Source organism: Micropterus salmoides, unplaced genomic scaffold (genome assembly GCF_014851395.1).
Source record: "Micropterus salmoides isolate LMB-PRFRI ecotype aquatic unplaced genomic scaffold, ASM1485139v1 Ms_hic_scaffold_3, whole genome shotgun sequence".
NCBI lineage: Eukaryota > Metazoa > Chordata > Actinopteri > Centrarchiformes > Centrarchidae > Micropterus > Micropterus salmoides.
Window position 1 is genome coordinate 20,420,032 of NW_024042261.1, and position 24,826 is coordinate 20,444,857.

The 24,826-nt window shown below is 40.5% G+C and overlaps 1 protein-coding gene across 2 annotated transcripts in view; it reads left to right on the top strand.

The window, feature by feature from the left end:
- Positions 1-24,533, top strand: part of relt (RELT TNF receptor) — a 28,799-nt gene extending 4,266 nt beyond the window's left edge. Inside the window, exons 1-11 of one of the 2 annotated variants that reach the window (XM_038694091.1) lie at positions 8,674-9,003; positions 10,601-10,675; positions 10,890-10,982; positions 11,528-11,712; positions 12,130-12,182; positions 12,317-12,571; positions 17,079-17,159; positions 18,052-18,130; positions 20,457-20,840; positions 21,820-21,948; positions 22,480-24,533. In XM_038694091.1, coding sequence (XP_038550019.1) covers positions 10,634-10,675; positions 10,890-10,982; positions 11,528-11,712; positions 12,130-12,182; positions 12,317-12,571; positions 17,079-17,159; positions 18,052-18,130; positions 20,457-20,840; positions 21,820-21,948; positions 22,480-22,483 — 1,305 coding nt within the window. In that variant the 5' untranslated portion in view covers positions 8,674-9,003; positions 10,601-10,633 and the 3' untranslated portion in view covers positions 22,484-24,533. Of the gene's footprint in view, positions 1-8,673; positions 9,004-10,600; positions 10,676-10,889; positions 10,983-11,527; positions 11,713-12,129; positions 12,183-12,316; positions 12,572-17,078; positions 17,160-18,051; positions 18,131-20,456; positions 20,841-21,819; positions 21,949-22,479 lie in introns of those variants that run through there. The other variant, XM_038694090.1, reaches the window with a different exon arrangement.
- Positions 24,534-24,826: the final 293 nt, after the last annotated feature.

A 24,826-nucleotide genomic window follows, 5' to 3' on the forward strand; every position in this document is an offset into this window, starting at 1 on the left:
GGTTGCCCAGCCTTTCTGTGTGGAGTTTTGCATGTTCTCCTGTGTCTGCACTGGCTTCCTCCCACCTGCGGCCTAGGTTGATTGATAAATTGTGAGTGTGACCGGTTGTTTGTCTATGTGTAGCATACATCCGCTAATGCGATGGATTGGCGACCTGTCCAGGGTGTACCCCGCCTTTTGCCCGATGTCAGCTGGGATTGGCTCCAGCCCCCCGCGACCCTGTATGCAGGATAAGCAGTTGGATGGATATATTTGCACCTTGATTGGCCAGTCACATTTCAGGAGACTTGGTTCAGTCGTGATCTCACCCTGCTTGGCCCAAGTTCATAACCTTTGCCCCTCCGTCTCCTCCATCTGCCCTGTCACTCCCTACTGTGTGCTGTTTAATGACACACTCTTAAAAATAGCCAAAAGAGGGTGCAGACATTTGCAACTCGCCAGTAACCGATCGCTGGCTTTTAGTTGCCAGAGCAAATCACACACCAGCATGTCAGAGTCAATCTCTTTGTGACGAGGCACAAGTGAGTGACTGTGTGTGTTGTGTGTGTGTGTCATATTTTGGAGAGGATCAACACAATCCCTCATGTGAGGAGTGCTACAGACATGCCCCGTTTGAAAACAAAACCGCTGAGTAATGACGATGTAACAAGCCAACGAGCCAAGGAAATTGAACCTCTCGTCTGTAGCCGCACTTTTATAGAGTTATTGAATATAACTCAAAACATAGCATATTTAGACCCATAACTATATGTGAGCGTGTGCGTGTCTGTGGTTGGGTTTGCATGTTGGGGGCAAACTTTTTTCACCCTCCTCCATGGAAAGTTATAAGGAACAGCATCCACATATGTACTATCAGCCCAATGAGTACACATATGGAGTTGTTTACCATGTTTAACATTCCCAGAGCTCTGCTGAAGATTCCCAGCTTACACTCACTCTGGCATTCACATCTCCAAAGAGGGAATGTCTCTATTTGGACTCACTGACCCAGCAGGCCATTAAAGTGATAGTTTGACATTTGCTAAATACACTTGTTTTCTTTCTTGCAGAGATGGATTAGTATATTGATACCACTCTCGTATCTGTCTGTTCAATAGGAATGTAGATCTAGGAGGCGGTTAGCTTAGTTTAGCACAAAGACTGGAAACAGCTAGCCTGGCTCTGTCAGAAAGTCACAAACTTAGTTAAAGTTATATAATTTGTTTAGTCTTTATAAAAAGCTAAGTGTAAAAATTACAATTTGCAGTTTATGTGGGACTTTTTGCTATTTCTCTGCCGAGTGCTGTGGCTTTCTGGAGTTTCTGCTAGTTGCATGGCAATCCCACAGTGATTACAGTTAGGGTGATCTTTTTATGGCTTAAACGGACAAGATGTAACATGGTAATTAGTGAGCGTTAGAGGTGCTGGTGAGTGGATTTTTGTCACTTTTGTACAGATGTAGACCACCTGTTTCTTCCTGCTTTGGGTCTTTATGCTAGCCTAAGCTAACCCGTGGCTTTCTGCTCAACTAAATTTTGGCAAGAAAGCGACTAAGCTTATTTCATAAAGATACAGTTCTTCAATGTGTTCACCTCTCTGCAAAGCTGAAATAGACAACTCTTCTCTTTATCACTTCAGCAGGAGACAATAAGCCTTGTTCCCACCTGCAAACAGGACATCTACAATTAGCCTCACATCAAACAGCTCTTTTCAGTACTCACCATTTCATTAAAAAATGGAGAGTTGTACAAATCTGTAAGACAGGCGACGAAAATCTCTTTTGTCTACCTGAGCTCAGCTACTTAGGTTCTAGCTAGAAGAGTAGATTTTTCCACTGACTCAAACAGTAATTAACTAAATCCTCTGTATTTGTTCGACAAATAGAGATGACATGTTGGGAGTGTTGTTTTTACACAGCATACACATGTTTGTGTGTGTGAAAAAGGGAAATTGTTCTATTACAGTGTGTGTGTGTGTGTGTGTGTGTGTGTTTGACTTGTAAAAAGCTGGCATGTGTGTATCTGTTGTGAATTATAAGTAAGGTGTTGGAACATAAGAAGTTAATTTACGTCTACCGTTAATAATGCTGGTGATGTAAGGGAAAATACCAGACTCTGAAAAAACACTTGGTCTCACACATTTTCGTAACTCAGATTGCCCCAGGTTCTGCTTTCGTTGTTTGAAAACTCTTTTGGACAACAAGCAAATAGATTATTTTAATTAATATTTAATTAATTTATAGCCAGAATTGGTTTGTGGGAGGCATTTTGTCAAGGTTAGGGTTAGTTAGCAAAGTGTCCTTTGTCTCCGCATTAAGAATGCTTTTTATTAGAACTAGTGCAATGTTGGCTTGCTTTTAATGAGGCAGATATTAAAATCTGGATGAATGAAAAGCAAAATGGTCTTAAACACTTTCAAAGTTTCAAGGTAACTTAAAAATTTGCAAAACAGGACTAAATGACCTCTAAAAAAGCACCATTGATGGTCAGTGAAAGTCAGGCAAACAAAGTCATGCTTTTATATTGCTCACTTATGAAATCTGACCTCAGAGGAGGATAGAAGGATGGACATAGTGGTTGGGAAGCAATTTTCTTATTGAGGATTGAGCCTAAAGAATATGTGAGTTTATGTCTCACTATAAGGTGTGGCATCTGTTTCTACTAAACAAAAGGAAAGGCAACGATTATGTTGTATCACCAGAGTTTCCTTTGCATGCATAAGATTTCATGGTGGCTGCAGGACATTAGGACTGCGTATACTGTCAGCCTGCTGTATTGTGGGATCTCCTGTTGCTGCAGTGGTATTACTCTGGCGGTATCACACCATAAACAAGTGAACACCTTTCTGGTCTGTTCTTCCTCTTACCTTCTCTCTCTCTCTCTCTCACTCTCTCTCTCTCTCACTCTCTAACTCCCTCACTCTCTCACTCTCTCACTCTCTCTCTCACTCTCCACTCTCTCTGGTCAGTTCAACCTCTCTCGTTCCAACTTAGTGATGTCTGACACAAGAGAGGTGCGTTGAGTTTCTGCTGGTGTACAGTTCCACTGGAAAAACATGACGACTGACACCACGTTAACCCAAGGACACAGAGAGGAGGAATGACGGACACAAAGAGGCAATGGGAGAAACACATCCACAGACGTGTGCGGAGACACCTGCCCAGTTATCAGACACGCTTCCCATAATGAGACATTGTCTGAGCACTAACGTAGAAAGTGTTGGCGTAAATCAGCCTTTCCTTTGCAGATAATGGGCACCTCCATTAAGCCAAACAGAGGGTATGGTTGTCCCGAGCACGTCGTTGTGATACACATGCACATTATCTCTTGGTCCACGAAATGTCTGATGGATAATAGAGTGTAATTACCTTAAACCGTTTTTTTTTTTTGCCGGCTCAGTTCTTTCTTATTGCAATTCACTCCATGGGCCATAAGATAATTCTCATGTGCATCACAATGAGGTGTTCCCCAAGGCTGGACACGCTACGCAATTTGACCTAGAGCTTAATAGGTAGCCATTATCGGCATTGGGAACCTTTGTCAGGCCTTTCTACCTCATGATAAAGAGGGAAATCCGCATTTCATCAGCCACTTTTGAAGCACCTAAGGAGCATTCATTGTCGTTCATACTACCAGAATGCATCAACATAAGCATTACTCTGTTTTAACCTGGATCAAGGCTAAAGCAGGGATACATCTCAGCCTTATGGACCAAAAAAAAGGATAATGTCACTGCCCCATGAAGATGATGTTTATCCAAAATGTCTTTGCCGTGACAATGCATTTCTGAGATGATCTAATGGATTTTCAAAGGATTTTATGAGCCTAACGGAGGATTTCTCAAACTGTAGAGGAGCAAGTTATCCTTCAACTGATCTGTCCTTCTCTGACGATGCGTCACTACACCTACACAGAAATAAACTCGGTAGAAAAAAGTCATGATTCTGTGGACTGTCACCATTATTCATACCAGTAATATAATCCCAGGACAAAGCAAGTCTATGGACTTTACTTTTTGAACAACAAGGAAGCCAAAAAAAAGTATAAACCTGACCTGGTCTGTAGTCAGGCTTAACCTGGTCAAAATCGTTCTAAAGTTCTAAAAAATTTTACTATAGCTTTGGTAAAAACCTGAAAGATAGTTCAGAACGCTCAACATGACATACTCCACTCAGTACAACAGTGTATGTGAATGCTATAACCTCTCAGCAAACCTCTCTGAACCACATTGCTTCCTCAAATGCATTTTGGGTAAGGTTAAGACCATGTGCTTTGATGAGTTTGTACTTCACAGGAGACCCTTTGCAATATGGCAACTTACTGAAGCTGTCCATGTCCTAATGCATAAGGCATTTGTTGCTGCTTCACTGTTAAATTTGCGTATACTGCTGCAGCTAAACATAGAATTTTAGTAAGCCCCAGCATCCACCTATAGCCTCAGATATCCGGTTTCCCCGGGGAAAAGTCTATCTATTACTTCCCAATCTCTGCTGTGTTTAACTCAGTGTACCTTATAGATACTGAAAAGGTCAGAAACCTATCCACCAGATATAAACTATGTACATATTCTCTATTCACATAATATGTCAGGGTTGGCTGACTGAGCGTCCCTGTTGTTTAGAAGAGTCTTTGAATGGAGACGTTCTAAATCAGTTGTTAACAGCTGGTCTGACCACAGGGTCCACATTTCTTTGTAGTCATTGACTCACAGTCCATACATAGGCTAACGCAAGTGTGGAACTGCACCAAAGAACGAGTAATTGCCGAAAAACCCAATGACATTAAAAGGATTGCAACTGCATTGAGAACTAATACATGATAATATACCAAAACACTGTTATTTTACAGCATGGCATGCTATAAAGACTAATAATAACATGGCAATAAAACAGTTGACTTGCTGAAAACAGAAGAAAAGCTATTTTAAGCCAGGCTCTCTTATAAAAAATTTACTTGTGATACATACATTTAGTCATGTTGTTTTGTGTATGCTACTAGCATACATCCGCTAATCACTCTGTCAGCACTGAGGCAGTACTTCAAAATTTAATTTGTCTCAGGCCTTGTATTGCATCTTATCCCGAATTTTCTCTCCCACATTTCCTCTTGCTGTCTACTGTGAAATGTTGTATAAATGACAAAATACCATAATATTATTTTTCTTTAAACTAACTTGATCCCTTTTTCCTGGAAGAGGCTTATTTGAGGTGCCACAGGACTGCAAAGCAGGGCATTAACACTCTTCAACTTTCCGTGCATTTTTAAAATCCAATTTATCTGCCTTGATTGACTAAGCCGATGTGTTTGAATGTTTACTTGGCCAGGTAGTCTACCTAAAAATGTTATGAAACCATCTTGCTTTGCCGTGACAGAAATCAGTTAAGAGGTCTCCATTACAGGAGTTAATGCCAGAATCCTGTTTCAAGTCATAGCCAATCAATAACACTGATGACTCAGCAGATGGCTCATTGTTCGCTATGATCAGAAGTTAATAATGGCAGATCTCTAAGCGTGACTGAAACAGATTTTTATGCCTGGAGACTTGACACTGCTGTGGCACTAAGGATAAGATCACTGTAGAGTCTCATGTCTCAACAGAATCCTGCGTACTTCAAAAACACGGCTCATTGTTTGGAAGGCAATAACGTGTGAGCTCGACCCCGCTTTACCCATGATCTCTCCTGCTGCTCAGCCACCTCAAACTGAAAGGCAAGGAGTTCCACTCATTCTTGTGTTTCCTCTTTTGTGGTTCCTTCCTTCCTTCACAGCTTCATCCAGTTGGATTTCTCTGCTCAGCTGCTGCATGACATCAAGGAGCCAGAAATATGCTCTCAAACACATTAACTGCGACATCGGTCCTCGCCCCACAAACCGCCACAGAAAAGAATAATGTTTTTGTCATGACTTCGCCATTACTTCTTTATTATTACTATTTTTAGGTCCCCTGGACAAAACAGAAAATGTGACTGGTCATCTGATGTTGTCGCGACTTGTCATGTGAATGTGTCAAACAACAGCACTGAGGGTTTTGGGTAATTACTGTTTTACTGTTTGGGAAAAGTCATCACGCTCTTCTCTCTTTCCTTTGAGGTGTTTTTAAGTTTTTATTCTGTTTTGCTGTTTTCGTCTAGTCACATAAAATGACGAATGCATGGTGGGCGTTGGTGTCTTTTGGCTTCTTTGTTGTTGTACGCTGGGATATTCTGAGAGGTGTTAATATGTTGTTATATCCTGCTCTTCCTCTGCTCCTCTCCTCCTCTTCTCTCCCTCTGTTTCTGTTTTTTTCTTTGTCTCTCTCATTCCTTCTCTCTACTCCTCCTACCCACGCATCCATCTGACTGCAGCCACCAAACCCAAGCACATGGCTGACACAGGCGTGGAGCCAGCCGGGTTATGGAAAAAGGAAAGGAATAAAATGCAATTACAGGATTGACAGCTCAGTAGCTGAGGACACAAGTCTAATGAGGGTAGAAAGAGCATGTGGAAGAAAAGTATGAGATTGGGGTTTAGTTTTGTGATTTTGCCATAAGGCTAGAGAAAGGCCTTTCTAAAAGTCAACTTCAACACCAATGTTGAAGCAAGAAAGGGCGATGATGAAGTAAAAGTAAGAGATGCTGTTGTATAGCTATAAGCTGTGGAGGGAATGGAGGGATTAAAGGCAGATAAATAAGGAGGCAAATATTTCTTAAAGCAATAAACCAGTAAAGTATATTGTGGTATTTACGAATCTTGCTTTTAGCGTCTGTTTCCAGTTTTAGATGAGCTCTAGTCTAAGATAAGTTAACCAGCTGCTGGTAAAAGTGTATTTCCCAGAGTGTGGAGCTACTCCTTGAAAATATGATGGAGACTTCTGCACTGCTGAAGGTCCGAGTAGCACCTCGTCATGGACAGACTAAAGTAAAAGAAGGATGGGTGTTTTAAGGTGGACAAGGCCATCCATGGACACGGGTGGTCACGTGCCTGTAGGTCCAGTGGAAGTTCCATGTGTGGCGGTCACTTTTGTAGTGGGTTTGTGGGGAAAACCTCAGACAAAATGGATTTAAATACAAATGCATCACATGCAGACAGTGCTGGCTTGGATGGGCTCGCTGTGAATGGTTGACTCCAGAGGGCTGTGGTCAGGGAGCTGGCACGTTTTGAACATCCTTTTTGGACATGCTTTTACATGCATTTTATTTCAAGCACATTCTTGACCTGTGGATAGCCAGCAGGTGAAATAGTTGACAAACTCTGCTGTTCCACATTTACAGAATAGACTTAAGACTTCGAGAAAGTTAGAGACATATTCCTAAGAAAGACTTAGGAACAATTTAATGGCACATAATGGAAAAACAACTTTCAGCAGATGCTTTTTGTGCCCCTTCCTCGAATGCACAAGCCTTTTCAAACAGGTTAAATGTAAAGACAGTATGAACTGACCTGGATAATGGTTTTGCATGAAGACATTTCTTGTCCTTCAAATCTCTCCTTCGGGGTCTTGTTTTAACACACACTACCCAACATTTGTAAAATATTGTGCTGCTGTATGCTGATGATTTCGAATTATATGCTTTCATCACGCGATAAATCAGTTTCACCTCGCTCTGCTGGAGTTGAAGTACAGTCAGTTCAGTGGGCTCACGTCTAGAGGTCAAGAGAGGTTCTCTGTGGAAAACCAACATTCCTCAACCCCTCTATCCCAGTCCAATTTGTTACTTGACACTTTCCAAAAAAGAGGTACTTAATTGCAGGTCCCATTTTTGTTTTGCTCTCTCTATCATTGTCGTTTTATTGATCATTTTTTCCCCTTTTTTCAGCTGTGTGTGCTTGTGCCTTGTGTGTGTGTGTGTGTGGGTGCATGTTTGCATATAGATGTACGCATGTGTGACTTGTAATTAGCCTCTTGCTCTGGTCTGTATGGCATTTTAACAAATGCTTCTATATATATCATGCTATCAGGCTGAAGTTTTAGCAATACCACTCCCTGCTACTTTCTCCTCTTTCCATCCCTCCCTCCCGCTTTCTCGCTTCTCTTCCTCTACAGCTCTATCGGTCCTTCAGCCCTGTGTTGTTTTTTCAAACTAGTGGTTTTTCCATCCTCGCTTTATCTTTCTCTTCCTCCCTGAAATTATGCTTCAGCAGCCTATCATTGGCATGAGGGCCTCTCTGTACCAAAATCATAAACTCGTTACATTTTTTATTTTCTTGTTTACATAAGGCACAGCTTGGTGTTGGCTGAATGTTATGGCATTCCGTGTGTGTGTGTGTGTGTGTACATATGTGTGTATGTGTCAAGTATAAATGAATGCGCAGATAATGTGCACAAGACTATGTGAAGGCATACCATCCCCACACACTTTCTGCACATAGACATTATATGCGGTATAGGTATATATGCTGTCTGTGTGTGTGTGTGTGTGTGTGTGCTGACCACACATAGAAAGAGAATGAATAGGTTTGAATGGAGAAGTGTTCATTTGGTTGCTAACTAATGTTTAAAACATTATGTTTTGCTGTGTGGTCAAAGGTTAAGAGTTGCATTAAAGTGGCCTCACCCCCCTCTCTCTCTCACACACACACACACACACACACACACACACACACACCCTGTTTTAGCTGTGATAGAAGGGGCATGTCCTAAAGACGTCAGGGGTGTGCCTGTGGTCAGAGTGACAGTATAAGACACAGGCAGGTACAATGAATTCTCCATTCAGCTACACAGACTTGACTTGACTTGAGTTTTGTGTCATTTCTCTGACTTCTCGAGTTGTATTTTAGTTTTAACTCCGTCACAGTTAAATCTTTAGAAAATTTTGATTTTTACAATCTTAATTTTTTAATTAGTGAAGTCCAGACCAGTTGTAATTTTTGAGTTTTTGTCCAAGAAGCACCAAATTCGACTTCATCAAGTTTTCGTGTCGTTTTAGACTGCTGCAAGAAAGTTAGAGCATATTTGAGTTTGGTCCTGACTCAGCATTTGTAGCAGCATACGCAGCATCCTCGCTGAGTTGCCACAGCAACTGTGTCAGTCAGCTGTAAGTCTGGCGTAAGTATTCTGCTCTCACTTTCTCCTCTCTCTACCATTATCTGGCACTTGTCTTACATTCTGTTTTTCTTTAGCTACTGTAGCCATAATGTTTTCCTCCATCTTTTCCCCTCATCTCTCTTCTTTCTGCTCCTCTGCTTTCTACTTTTGGACTGAATACTCCATTACATTCCCTCAGTTCCTCATCTCTTCATCTGTTCTTCTTGTCATCTTTCTTCTGTCGTTCAGTTCTTTCTCTCTATTTTGTTTAAATGTCATGTTTTTGCTTCAGTCAGTGGCTGTTTTACAAGCCTCTTTGGGGGAAGAAAAAAACATTCTTTATATTGCGCTGTCAATCTGCTGCATCAGTCATTACACAGCTATCTCATACTATCCTTTTCACAATGACTGATAGTGTTGTGACATAGTGTTGTGTGAATTTTTGAAAGTAAAATCTCAACCTGCTGAATGCTGACAGACTGAGGTTTCCCCCTGAAAGAAATTGTCTTGTGTGAATTCACAGTCCTGTAATTGTGGCCACAAATGGGAACTCAGTGCTACAAACTTTCTTCTTTTATTTTGTCACTTGCTTAATTAACAGGGTGTTGTAGGGCATACGGTAGATGTAATGATTGCAGCAAACAATATTTGCGTCACCAAATTGCTATAGCTGTTTGGCAAATTAATTTTTTTAAATATGATTCCGGATAGTCAGTATCAGGAATGCATTTGTTCTGCAACTGTCACACTCTAGACCTGGTATCACATGTTCAATGGAGCGATTCAAGCAAATCTGGAGGGATAGAGATAAAAAAAGGCCAGATTTTCATTTAAAATTTCAGAAAAGTTAGTATGAATATGCCTCATTCACTGATACGTAAGCATATTTGCTGCCACTGGACTTGAACCTTATTTCTCTGCTTGTCGGGTGTACACCCCACTGACTGCTCTGCTGCTGTTTTAATGTCACATCAGTGCAGAAAGATTGTCCTGGTAGAGCTTCTCCTTTCATTTATTTCTGATGTCCTAAAAAAAACCCACAAAACATCCTCATTTTTTGATTACATGAAACTATGAAAAGACTTTTCTAACTAACCTAAATGTCAAGAAATGCTCATTGCCCAAAGACGGCTAATGTCAAGTCAGCATGTGTTGGCAAAAATGAATATGTAGCAAAATGAATAAGTGCTTTAAATGTCACAAGAAAAGCCCTGGTTCATTCACTCCGGTCCATAAAAAGAACCTGATTCATGTTAAATGTTATTTACGGCATTTACAACTGCTCCTTACCTCCCTGTCACTTGGGTCACTGCGCTCTGGATAAGCCGCAAAAATGACAAGTGTTTTTTGCCATGTGACTGTGTGTGGCTTTTATGTGAGCATGTGCATGTACTGTGTGTGTGTGTGTGTGTGTGTGTGTATGACAGAATGAAAAGATTTGGCTTGTGGTGTTATCAATTGAGATGTCATGTTGTTATATATCATGCTTATTTGACTTTGATGACACTTAACAGGTCAATAAATTGTGTTTGCAAAAAGGGCACAGTTGTGTTGACTGAGGGGACACGGTGGATTTTTATGTGAACCTGAACATGTTTTCAACTCCTGTCTCCTTTAGATCATATGTACATAGAAGAAATCTCTGAAGAAGATGAGGAACCACCTTTACAGCTCAGCTCTTGTCCTTCTAACGGTAAATATGTGCAATTGTGTGTTTGTTTTCATGCGTGTTTATGCTAAAAAAAAGGATGTGTGAACTTTTGTTGTTCTTTTCATCTGTCATATAGTTTGGCTCCTTATAGACCGGGTGGTATGTACGTTATGATTTAGTAAGTGTGTGCACTTTTACTGCAAACCTCCACTGACTCATGAGCTTGTCTGTGTCTGTGTGTGTTTGTGCCTTCCAGGTGTTCAGCTGTGGCGGGACTGCAGCAGTGCAGTGTCGGTGGGGGGAAGGGTGTGTGTGTCTGCAATGCCCCGCTGGCCTGGAGCCTTCCAAGGTGAGACTATAAAATTAAATAAAATGATTAATAACAACTTAACCGGCTCTGAGGGACAGTTTATTTTCTCGTCGCACATTGAATGCAACTCCTCTCTAACCTTATAATTTATGTTTAGGGTCATTATAGTCAACATAAATCAAGTTATTTGCTTCCATAAATCATTGTTTAATCAAGGCAAACATGTATGATGGTTCCTTTTATAACCAAAGGGGGATTTTTTTGCCAAGGTGTGTCATGTTTCTCTTTTGTAGCAGTTTGCATTTACATAGTGGTTACAGATCACATGCTGTTACTGACACAACAGAAACTACCATTCATTACATAGACATTTGTATTTACCTTTGTTGAACAGTCTATGGCGCTTTAAGTCCAGTTAACACAGACAGGACTTATAATTAAAAGCTACCTATCAGTCCGTTACAAGTTATGACAAGTTTTAGACTGCTACCCTTTGGCAGCATCAGAGTGATGCTTCATTTTGTGCTTTTGCAGCCTCTTTTTTGCATCTTTTCTCATTTTAGAAGTGTTTTCTGTATTGCCAGGCTTGTGGGCAGATCCAAAATCCAACAGAGGAAGTGCAATGCCAATCATGCCCAGCTGGCAGCTTTTCAGGCGCATTCGACTCTGAACTTTGCCGTCCACACGCCTCCTGCAAGATCCTAGGCCGCAAGGTTGCAATCCCTGGAATTGCGACCTCTGATGCCGTCTGTGGGGACTGTCTGCCAGGGTAAGGGCTGCTGGTCTGTTTCTCAGTTTGTATGTTTGTCTGTCGTCAGTTTACCTGTCTGCCTGTTCATTCATCCACAGTTCAGTGAAACAGTAGGCTTGACATTTAATGTGCTTTGCTCTAACATGTACCTCGTAAACTTTTATTTGTTCTAAATTATGTCCTGTCATTTTGTCTGTGTCGAGAAAACAAGAAAACACCCACACACATGCATACACACACAAACACACACACACACACACGCACACACATACAGTACGTCATTCACCACAATGGGCAGGAAACATCAAGCAAAATATGCCACAGGCTAAAACTGTTGATTCATTCTTTCATTGTAAAATAGTCTCCTACTTTTTTTCCCTCTCCGTCCATCTCTCTAATTATTCTCTTTTCTCTTCTTTCTTTTTCCATTTGCAGGTTTCACTCTACTACCACAGGGGAAGGTTCCACCCAAAGTCCCTGTGTGAGAAGTAAGCATGATCCTGCAGTGCATGTCTAAACATGTGTTTAACTTCACATGCTGCTCGTCCATCATCCAATTATGGAGATTCAGCCAACGTCCTGCTCTTTTTTCTCTGTTTTGTCTTCTTCTACTTTCTCTCAGCGTCTTTGCATGTCAGAACGGTCCGTACAGTGGGTAAAGGTCCAACCAGCGGTGCAGGAGGGCTGGTCAATGGCACGGTGGTACGCAGCGCTGAGGAGAAGACAGCAGAGTATGCCGTGTTCGCTTTGGTGCCCATCTTCTGCGTCATGGGCCTGCTGGGTATCCTCATCTGCAACATCCTAAAGAAGAAGGGATACCGCTGCTCTGCTGACAAGGAGGGTGGGGATGAAGAAACTGCCACACCACAGAAAGAAGGTGAGGGTGATGAAATGACAGAAATTGTGAAAAAAGACAGAATTTTAAAGGAGAAGAAAAGTTGGAAAAACATTGAAAGTGGCAGGGTGAGTGACCACTGAAACTATTTATGTTCAGGTTGTTGTCGTGTTCGCCCATAAAGATGCCAAATAAACACATGCGTACAAGATGTGGTGAAGTGTTGTCAGGAGTCAGGGCAAAGCTAAGCCAAGCCCAAAGGGCGGCCACAGTCTATGTATCTGTGTGATGTTACTGCACGCAAGCCTACATAGGAGTCTTTTTTAAAATCTCTTTGAACTTTGACCTTGCAGGGGTCCTGCATGCTGTATTTTCCTAAGCTATCGCGCTGTTATTCTAAGCTATCGCGCTGTTATTCTTGTAAGTTTCCTGTCTCAAAAGGGAGAAAAAAAGCTTTCCCAGTGACTTGCACTACTGACGTTAGAGAGAAACTGTTCTGGGTAAACACAGAATGAAGTATAGAGAGAGGGATTGGGGTGGTATTAACTAAAATCATCAATCAATCAATGGAAAACTTAAGAGAATTTAGAGAGACAAAGACAGAGAGACAAAGACATAGAGGGATAAAGCAATAAAACAAGTGTTGAGTTATCACACCTGATCTCTGTGTTATGTCTCAGAGTAACATGAGTGCTCTTGATTCCTGTCCTTTTCATGGTATATAGTCCTATTGTCCTGTATGACTCTTCATATACCTGGAGTACTTTAGTCTTTGACCCAAATGGAATTAATTTTTTTCTCTTTGAGTCTGTGAGGCAGATTCATATACGGTTGCACAAACTCAACATTTGGGTTCAGAGAGTGTTTTTGTTAATTTAGTAAACATTGATTGCAAACTTGCTGTTGTGTTCCCTTGGTTGCCTAAGTGCAAAAAGTGGACATAGATTAAAGTAATCGTTTTGGCTATTGGGAAATACGCTTATTTGCGTCCTTGCAAAGAGTTAGATGAGAAGATTAATGCCATTTTCATATCGGTTCATTACATATGCAGCTCCTGCCAGCAAGCAGTTAGCTTAGCTTAGCACAAAGATTAGACACAGGGGGAAACAGGTGGCATCAAGTACACTAATTAAATTGTAGTTTTAAACAAACAAGATGTAGCATTTTAACTAGTCAGCTTTAGGGGTGCGGCTAGCTGGACTTTGTAACTGTTGCACAGAGCCAAGCTAGCTCTGTTTCCCCTGTTTACAGTCTTTATGCTAAGCTAAGTTAACCACCTGCTGGCTGTAACCTCATATTTAACTAACAGATATGAAAGTGGCATCAATTTCCTCATCTTACTCTTGGCAAGATAGCAAAAAGGCGTATTTCTCTCAACTGTATTGACTTGGAGGCTGCATAAAGAGCTCAAATAACTGGTCTGAATTGTAATTTTTATTTATTTCCTATTTTGTACTATTTTGCTATTCTTTTTTGTGCCTGTTTATCTGTGCAGTCACTGTCATTTAGTGTGTAAGCATAAACAGATTAAACTCTAAGCTGGCACTCACCTGATGGTATGAGGCTCAAAGGAAAGCTGAGTGACGTAGCCACGTAGACATAGTGTCAAGCATCAGGAGCGTCAGAGCACAGCTGCTGCCTCATCTGTCAGCACGTCACACGTCAAGAAACCGTTTACATTTGCACAACACCTGCTGCTTTGGATAACTTACTGCATCTGTCAATAGGATTAAAATGTTGAATTGAGTAGCGACGATATTCACAGACGCAAAAATCAAATGATGATGACTGTATTTCAGTCACTAATAGTAAAATAACTTCATAAGTCAAAAAGCACATAATTACTCAGACCACATTACATGTTAAAATTACAAAATGGTCAACTGCACGCAATGTGGTTGGGTTGCAAAGGAATTTAACAATATAAATTTAAGTACTGCAAGAAACAGTTACACCGGTAAATTACACCATTGTTTGCATTGTGCAGCAAACAACCCCTAAAACATGCCCTGAGCTCCCTATGATATTTGATATATGATTGGTTGGCTGAATGTGCTTCTTCGTTACGCTGCCTACTCATACAGTTACACATGTTCAAACTTTAAGGTTTCTTGATACAATGAACTGTTTGAGGAGTAAAAGACCCAAGAGATTTCACGCTAAGTATTATTGGTGCATTTGTTTTATTAGCAGAAAATCTAGCCTAAAAATGAAATGGATTGCAAAAGGTCAAAAAACTTCTTAAACATTACATATCTGCGTAAATGTTTGAAACAAAGCCCGTGTGAAGATGCGATATCAGGCATTCATGAGGACAGACAAGGGCATAGCAACAGTCTTTCTGTCAGTGATCTCAGTCTTTTGTATTAGCGTTGCCTTGGTCTCTTACTCTTTCCGACGACTTTGTTGTGAAACTTAAGACACACCCAAAGGTCAACTCCTTGTACCCCTTCCATTCATCCAATTTCCCAGCTCCCTAACACCCCCTCCCCTTCTCGTCTGAACATGACACTTAACCCATCCATCTCTCCTTTCCCAGCTAGATCAATAATTCAATCCGGTCCTCACTCTCTCCTCTCCTTCTCTGTCTCCTCTCCTTGTTCCTCCCCGGGTTGTTCCTCTTCTTTTCCTCCTTTCTTCAATCTCTTTTTTTGGTCCTGCTTTGTCAGTTTCAAGGGTGTGCCAAATTTATCATTTTAAAAAACTGGAATCAGTTATTTACATCAGTGAATTATGAATTATGCAGATGACAGTGACGTATTTGTGAGCTTCCAATTTACTTTTCATCACTTTTGATAAGCTGAAGGCACAAATTCAACCTTCATGTAAAGATAACAGAAAGATAATATGAATATGTTGACCTTTTCCAAATCAAATGTAGTGTTGTCTGTTGGAAGCACCTTGTGCACCTCATTGCCTCCTTCACTCTTTGCTCCCCTCACTCTCTCCTCCTGTACAGCTTTGAAGACAGATGATGCAGTGGTGCAGTGATAAGCTATAAGTCTGCATGTGTGAGTGAGACAGATACAAGAGGACAAGAGAGGGGAGCATAACCCAAATGAAGTTAGTAAAGACTGAAGAAATTGGGTAATATAAAAAAGTAAAGTGGTAAATTAAGAATGAAAAATTATCAGGGGGCAATTGGGGGATCTTTGGATGCTGCAGGGGAAAACTTTATCTCTCCTCCTTTTCCCCTCTCTTGTTGTTACGTAACTATCCTTGGTGCAGTGAGTTGTCTGTCTCTCTGTTCTCAGTATTCCTGACTGTTTAGAGGTAAACTTCTTACTCCAGCACTTTTCTCATCATCTCCATTCACTTGGAACACCCACGGGGTCGAATTAGAGCAAGGCCAAGCTTGGCTTGGCGAGGCTAAAATCAGAGTCTGCAGAGGTAACTCTGACTATGCAGAGCTGCAGACAGAGAAACGTTTGACTTATCGCAGAGCGCAGTGACAGGAAAGCTGAAGGAGAGAAACAGAAAGGACACATGTGGGGTCGATAACGCAAGAAATGTCGTGAGCTGGAGTCGAATCTGCAACTTTGTGTTGACGCAGCTTGAAGCTGTGCCTGCTCAGCCGCATGGGCAGACTGAAAGGTGGAGTTTAGTTTTTAGTGTCAGCCATGTTAGCTCCACAGAGCTGCTGCTTTTGAACTTGGAGGTCATCATCAGCTGAGCTTTTGAAATTCTGAAGCTCAAACATCAAACTGAAACTCATTGGAGCACAAGGTGACTGACTGGTGCCTTAATGTGAACACTGAAACATTGAACACACAGGCTGAATTTGTTGAGGGAATAAATAGAAGTGAATGAGTGTCACACTGTGAAATGGATGCCGTTATCCTCGCATAGCAATAGCCACTGTGGAGCTATTGTTATGGCCCGAGAACAGCCTGATGCTGCTTATGAAAACAGTCAAAAACAGAGTTAAGAAAACAGACACACAAGAGCACAAATGTATCTATACAGTCACACTTTGCTCTGTAACACACATATACACACAGTCACCTGGTATTGTGGGGCTGGTACATCAGATCTCACACACACACACACACACACACATAGAGCCCTGTGTGCTTCAACAGTGCTGAAAGGAGCGTGATCGCTGAGTGAGCTATTCTGGAGCCCCCCCACCCCGCCCTCATTGCTCTCCTCTCAGCTGCCTCACTGTGCTGTGCTATTATAGGATGGTTGGGGGGTTGCCATGGAGGCATATCTATTCTTTGCTGTTCAGTCATCCGCATCCATCCTTATCAGTCCCATCGTGCGGCGGGGCACAATGTCCCAACAGTGACATGCGCTGTGTGAATTGCATCCACTCTGTCTCTGCAGCTTTGAGTGAAGTTGTTGTAATAGATATATAAAGCAAATCCATGTGTTGATAGTGTGGACGCTATATCTATATATGATAAAGTTTATCATGGAGAAACATTTCCATATATTTGATCTAGGATTGAGAAACTAATATATATATATATATATATATGTACATACAGTATTAGAAAATATATTTCTGTCGGTCATTTTCTCTGTCTTTTTTTGTCTGCTTTAGGTAACAGTTGTCCCTACATATCTGACGACCTGAATGAAGACACCATCAGTGTTCTGGTTCGCCTCATCACTGAGAAGAAAGGTAGGCGTTGAGCAGAAGGGATGTCACTTACTTGCTAGTGGTCAGAGCCCTTTCATCTCTTGTGGCTGTAGAGGGGAACAGAGTGTCATCAAAGTACGTCACAGACACACACTCACAGCAAAGAGTGAAAAGACACACAGGTTGTCTTGAAGTCTTCCCTTTAGAATAAAAAGTTACTACTTTACAAGCATACTGGATACGTTAATGTATGTGTATATATATAGGATTATCCTATCCTATATATAGGATTACAGACGGCTCAAGCTCACACTCACACCTAAGTCGCCAATTAACCTAGATGCATGTCTTTGGATGGTGGGAGGAAGCCGGAGTACCCGGAGAGAACCCACGCAGACACGGGGAGAACATGCAAACTCCACACAGAAAGGCCAGGGCTATGTATACATATATATGTATATACATATACATATATATATATATGTATGTCATATATATCATATACATGTGTATATATAGGTGTGTATATATAGGTGTGTGTGTGTGTGTGTGTGTGTGTGTGTGTGTGTATATATATATATATATATATATGTATATATGTGTATATGTATATATATATATATATATATGTATATATATATAGGTGTGTATATATATGACAGTGTGGAACCTATCCAGCCGTCTGTAATCCTATAATGATCTCACTTCATCTGGAACTTTTCCTAGGGAAGCTGGCTTTTCCAAACAATCAACAATAAGCACAAAGATCATGCTATTAATATACTTATAATGTAGTCTAAAACTACAAGTTTGATTATTCAGTATTGAATGGAACAAAACAAAATCATTGACTCTCACTGTGGTCAAAATCGCTGATCGAGTCTCATCCGAATGTTTGTGTGTATACCTGTGTGTGTGTGTGTTTGTGTATCAGAAAATGCTGCTGCACTGGAAGAACTTCTGTTGGAGTACGAGAGCAAACAGATGGCCATCAGCAAAGGCTCATCAATCAAGTATGAATCCACACACACACACACACACACACACACACACACAAATTATCATATATTGTACTTTTGCTCAGTTACGCTGCTCAATACCAAGCTAAACAAGGAGGCAAGGAAATTTTGGAAAAGAGTAAGGCAGCAAAACATTTAGAGGGAGTCTCCTGTCAAGATGCTCTAATAAAAACAAATCTATGTTCTTGTGTGTGTGTGTGTGCGTGTGTGTGTGTGCGTGTGTGTGCGTGTGTGTGTGTGCGTGTGTGTGCGTGTGCGTGTCTGTGTGTGCGTGTGTGTGTGTGTGTGTGCGTGTGAAGCAGGCTATTCAGGCAGAGAGAGGGAGAGAAAACCTTCCCAAAAGTTACAGAAAGTTGCTCTTCAGAGATTTCTCTTGTCAGATAGTCGGAGCTTCATCAGAATCACATGCAAAGCTTTATTTTATATTGAAATGATACATCGTTCATGTTTTTCTTCATGAGAAAACCTGGAGATTTAAAGATAATGGAACAATAATTTCCAATGTATCTGATTGTCCACAATGATGTATTTTAAATCCTGCTGTCACTGAAATTAGAAATTATATATTGTTTTATATTTAAAAAAAACACAACATGAAGTAGCAATCAGTCATTGTGTGTTGACAATTCACAAATAAAGGGAAGTAACAACTTAGTTTACAATTTATTGATATATATATAAATTTCAAAATAATGTAGTATTAAAAAAAGACTTAAATTTTGTTTTGTCTCCTATCTCAAGAATCATATATATATATATATATATATATATATAGATAGATAGATAGATAGATAGATAGATACACATAGTAGCACAAAAACATTAAAATCAGTGTCACTTGAATATGATTTATATCAACCGTATGCAAAAAATATGGAAAATAAGATGCTGGTGCTGTATTTTATAATAGGTTTTTATTTTTTGTTTGGGTTAGAAATGTTCAATGTAAGCTGTGTTTTATAGGATTATAATTCCATGTTTCAATGATATATTGCCACCTGCTATTTCTTCTTTTTGTAAACTGTTCAAATCTCGTGCACACATCAGACCATGTTGGCTACATTTCCTCAGTGGATCTCTGGAGTGGTCTGACACTTGGCAGTGACTCATTCCTGCATGTCTGAAGTGAATGTCTCACACAATTGTAACCGCTGTCTCTTGAGTCATACGGCTTAAACACACTGTCTGTCACTAAGCTCATTGGTTGTGACATAGCTTGAAGTCACATGACTTTGGCACGGCCAAGTGTAGTTGTGCTTGGAACTTTGTTGTTGTAAGCTGTGGCCATTAAAATTGCTCAAGTAGTCTGAAGTGAATCTAACAAGTCCAGCAACTTGGGACTTCATACCATAGTCGAAACCACTGTATTTCGGCACTCAGCTCTCTATGCTATGCTTATCAGCACTGGCAGGAGCAGACATCATCTTTAAACTCCAAATGGCCTCTCTATTCTTTTGTAGCTGAACCGACCGAACTTCTCCCACACGATCACTTAAGTTTCTTTTTATCTCACAATATGATATGATGGTAATTGGATCCCAATGCACTCTGGTATCTACAATGGTGAGATGTGTCAGGGGCCTCTGGCATTGTGCCGCTGCTCAGTGGGCTGCTGTAACATGTGAGCTTTAGATTCGAGAACATTCTGACACACACACACACAAATTTCAGATCCTGTATGTGTGTGTGTGTGTGTGGTGAGAGGTTCCGGGGTTACTACAGATCACCCACTAGCCAGTATGACACCGGGACACACAGCTGCATTCATCTCTTTTGCTTTGCACAAAAGAACAATGGAAAGACAAAAACTAAAGAGCCCTGGTTGAACGTGTACAGTGTACAGAGTGTAACAATAAGAGATTTCAATTTCTTTTCCACACATATGTTCACACTGAACAAAGGCAGAGGTAAAGGCAATGTTTAGAGCTTTATGGCATTATGCTGTGTTATGTAGCAACCCAGACAAACTTTTAAACCATCTATAAGAAAGCAATGAGGAGCATAAGAGAGAGTATTGCAGTCTGCACTGACAAAACTGGCATTTTAGTGACAAAAATGTGATATATTTGGCTCTATATATACCAATATAAGGGAAAGGGTGTGTGTTCAGAAACCATGAGCAGATGATTGATATATTATATATATTGATTTACTGTACACTGAGAGGACAAAAATGTTGTCAGTTCAAGGTTTAAATTAAATAATTTATTTTGTTTTATTGATGTGGCAACCATATGTTCAGTTGAATTTGTAGGGAAACTAAATTTAATACATAAATGCCTCAAGTTTTAAAGATGTAACTCCTCGCTCTTCCTCCCAGGTTCCCCATGCTGTCTCCCCTGTCCCCATTACGCTCCCTCCCTCGGCTGTGCCCCCATCAGTCCCACCTCCACACCATCTCTGGCCTTTCCGGCCTGGCCCCCAAGCACGGCTACCGCTGCACCCGCTGCGCCCAGAGAAAATGGCCGGCTGTCCTCATACCTCCCCTAGAGTCCCTCAAAGATCCCCTGAAGCCCCCCCAAACACTCATCCTACCCTCACTGGACACATCCACCGACCAGCAGAAGAGGCCCCTGCTGGGGGGAGTGTTTTTCGACCCCCACCATACACAAGCTGCTGTGCCAAATAATGTACAGGAAAGAGTGGAAGGGAGTGAAGTGAAGGAGAAGAAGGAGGGAGAGCTGACAGTTTTGTCTGTGGGGAGGTGAGACACGTCCGCATTGTTTTATACCCAACACACAGCTAACATGATACATGAGGACATGCAATACAAATTACTTTTTCACAGTTTAATTTAAGAATAAGTGAAATCACTGGTGTCAAACTCTTCAAGTAGCAGTAAAGAATAGCTCAGTTAAAATATTCCAGTGGTGGAATGAAACTAGGAACGTTTACTTGACCATTCCTTAAGTGTAGTTTTGATGTACTTCTACTTTACTTTACTTTAGTATTTCCATCTTCTGCAACTTTGTACTCCTTCTCCACCACTTTTTAGAGGGAAATATTGTACTTTTTTACTCAACTACTACATTATTGAGAGATCTTACTTACTTTGTAGATTAGGATTGAACATACAAACCATATGATCATTTTATAAAATATGATGAATTGTTGTAGATTAAAGAAAAGAACCCAGCAACATAACAATGTCCTCGACCAAATTCAGTCAGTTATATCAATCCAGGATCAGTCATAATAATCCAATGTTATAATATACAATAATTTAACTCTGACAGAGGCCATACTGCTACAAAAGGAGTAGTTTACCTTTTATATTCTATGTACTTCTTGTCTGTTAGTTACTTAATCTACTTACTTCACTTAAGGATCTAAATACACTTCCACTGCTGACACATTCACAGCTCTTTTACCACAGTTCAGTTAAGTTACAGAAAGGTTGAAGGTAAAAAGTTCAAATTCAAGTTCTTTATTGTCTATGTATGTGCAGTGGCTACACGGTGAAATTCTTAGCTAGTTTCACCTCCAGATGTAGCAGTATAAAAAACACAATGTAATCACACACACATACACAAGTTCAGCTCTACAGTAGAATAACTTGGTTTTAAAAAGTAGCAGAAAAGATGATTAAACACAGTAGACACACTGTTGTAGTGCCAGTCAAAATACCATGATTGCCATGTTATCTGAGTAAATGTAATCACATCTCTTTGCTCGTTTGACAGATTTCAAGTTGCTCAGATCCCCGAGCAGAAGCCCGTCTCAGTGGAAACCAAGACATCATCCAAGGAGCAAAGGAACTCCCTGTTTGGAGGGAAATCTTTCTGCTCCTCTACATCATCTGGCGTCAGGAGGTACAACCAGCAACACGCAGTCACACACTTTCCTCCTCTTGCTCTCTTCTCGCATCCACTCCATCATAACTACTTGTGTAATCACCTCACTCCTTCCCCATTTCTTTCTTCCACACTGCACATTTGTTGACCAGTTAATGTGCCATGAAGTGTTTCAAGGTCATTAGCATGTCAGCTAGAACATTCTTCTGGCGAATTATGTAGTCTGTTTCAATGGGAAAGGCAATTATAGTATGATCAGTTTATCAGAGAAATGTCTCTAAAATGATTTGGGAAATGAGCATCCTCTCTTTCCAATTGTCTACTCAGACACATCTGCCAACACTCTCTGAATCAGCATCATTACAATAAGCATGTGGCCCTGCCTACTGTCAAAACAATCTGTTGGATTAACCATGTCCTGCACTAAGTAGGCAATCATTTATGCTTCAAAATCAGGCCAAATGAGGAACAATGAGATAAATGTGCTTTGAAAAGCACATTCACGTCCTCATCCTGCTGCCTCCTTGACAGTTTGACCCTCTCTTTCAGGTGAAGAGACAGAGAGACGGTGTACGATAATGCTACCTCGCTGAAGATGACCTCATCATTCGCTGACCACTTGACAGCTGGCACGGAGGGGGTTTCTGAACGACCGACACCGAGAAACCACGAGAACCACCTCCTGCTGGAAGAAGCTGTTTCTATTCACGCGATACGAGGAATAAAACTCTATTTATTATTAGATAAAAAACATATTGTGCTTCACAGATGTATCAGATGTACTATCATAGAAGTTCAAATCACAGCTGCTTCACAGCCCCAATCCAAAAAGAACAATGTTTTGTTGGATACACACAAGGGGCAGAGTGGAAAGAATAGCATTGTGAGAAAAAATTCTCAACACCTGACACTAGAAGGAAGAATGAGAGGAGGAAAACAGAGAAGAGAAGTTTGTATCATAAAAAAAATGCACTCTTAGACCCTGTATTTGTGCTTCCATGTAAAAACAAAACAGAAAAACACGGTTGAAACACACACATACAGTTCATGTAAACAGACACATCTACACTATTGGTGAATAGTGAAGAGGATAAACCACTGTGGAATATATTACTGACATAAAGATAAAACTCAAATAGCAATGACACTGAGACAAACTCAAGTATGTACATTTAAAAAAGAGGAAAATGTCAAGCCAAGTGGTCTCCAATCAAGTGCCATATGATCTAAGGTTTTCATTACCAACAGATTGAGCAAATCTGGCTTGACTGAAATAAAAAACCTGTATGATTTTTGGGTCATGTGAGACTTGATTAAAGACTACAACAGCACTACAGTAAATATTATAAGGAAACACATGTTACAAAAATCCAATAACTCTAAGTTTAGCAATCTAGCTGCTCTTTGCAGGTGACTGGAGGCTTTAGACCTTGAAGATGTTGAATGTAGTCTTAACAGAAGGAGCTCATTGCACCCATGGAGTTCACTTGAACCTTGAGAGTTTATGAAACATTCATTCAGCAATAGACACCTATCTGCAGTCTGCTTTAATACATTTTTAACTTTTAAGATCCTTAGACTTGGTCCAAGTAAGTGATCAGGGGCCAAATGTCTTCCTAAGAGCTGGTCCCAATAAAGTATCAATTTTCTTTCTTTTTTTTTCGACACTGCACCCCAAACGCAGTTAGAGGCTACAATTATCATTTAGATCCTGGGGTGAAAAAGTAGATAGGTAGAGATCACATTTGTAGAATAGAACATGTAAATGAATGTACATATGTAAATATGGGCGGGTATAGAGAAACACACCAGACCTGGCTTTTATAATTTTAGCATGCAGTGTGTATGAGGTGAAAGACAACTGCACCAATGAGTGACATTTGTAGTCCATCAATCAAAAAATGGTCAACTCTGTCACACCATCGTGCATATAAGCTGAATTGCTGGTTAAAATCAACACGATATATATGTATGATTTCTTTCACTATTAGATTGCAACATTTCGGTGTTTTCCTTTTTTTTTGCAGAGCAAACTGTTACGGTTTTCCATTCTTTATTCATCACAAACTTTTTAAACCTAAAGTCCTACACACACATGCACACGTGCGCACATACAGTATCTGCATAACTGCGAGAGACCACTCTCGCATAAATACACACACAGGCATTTTTTGTTGGTTTGTTTAATTAAATAAACCAACCAGTGGCTGCAGAGGATTAGAGGTTGACGTGCCCCAAAGTCATGCAGCTCAGCTGGCTTTGGTTTACATCCTCATGGGTTTTTAAAGAGTGTATTATAATCATAAAGGTTTTTTAGCTACTCATTTTCATATTTTCTAAATGCGTTGTTACGAGGAATATGACAACATGTCTGGAGGACTGGATATCTATTGGTTGCGGCAGTCACATGTTTGCATTTGATCTGTTTTTATTACTATTCTCACTATTAGATTTATTATTACATGTTTTCAAGCTGAAGTGTTGCTGGGAGGAAGGAAGGATAAAAAAAAACATCTCATCGAGTTTGTTAGATTGCATTTATAAGATTACATTTTTCTGTCTGATGTTTTTACTCTTGAAATAAAGAAGAGGTGTATTTTAAATGCTGCCTTATTTGCTGTTCTTCCTTGGTAATGTGGCTGTTTAGTGTGTGTGTGTGTGTGTGAGAGAGAGAGAGAGAGAGACATTCTGATCAGCTGTAGAAAGTCAACTATTGAATTGAGACTCCTGAAGAGTCATTACCAGTAGCCTGTCTTATTTGTTAGGCAGTACAACCACCTAGTGGCAGTCTAGTGTTAGTTAGAAATAAGTACCACTCATTACATGTGTAGCCAATACCAATGAAATTACCAACTGGCTCAACTACACTGCAATTAAGGTTACTCCACAAATTACA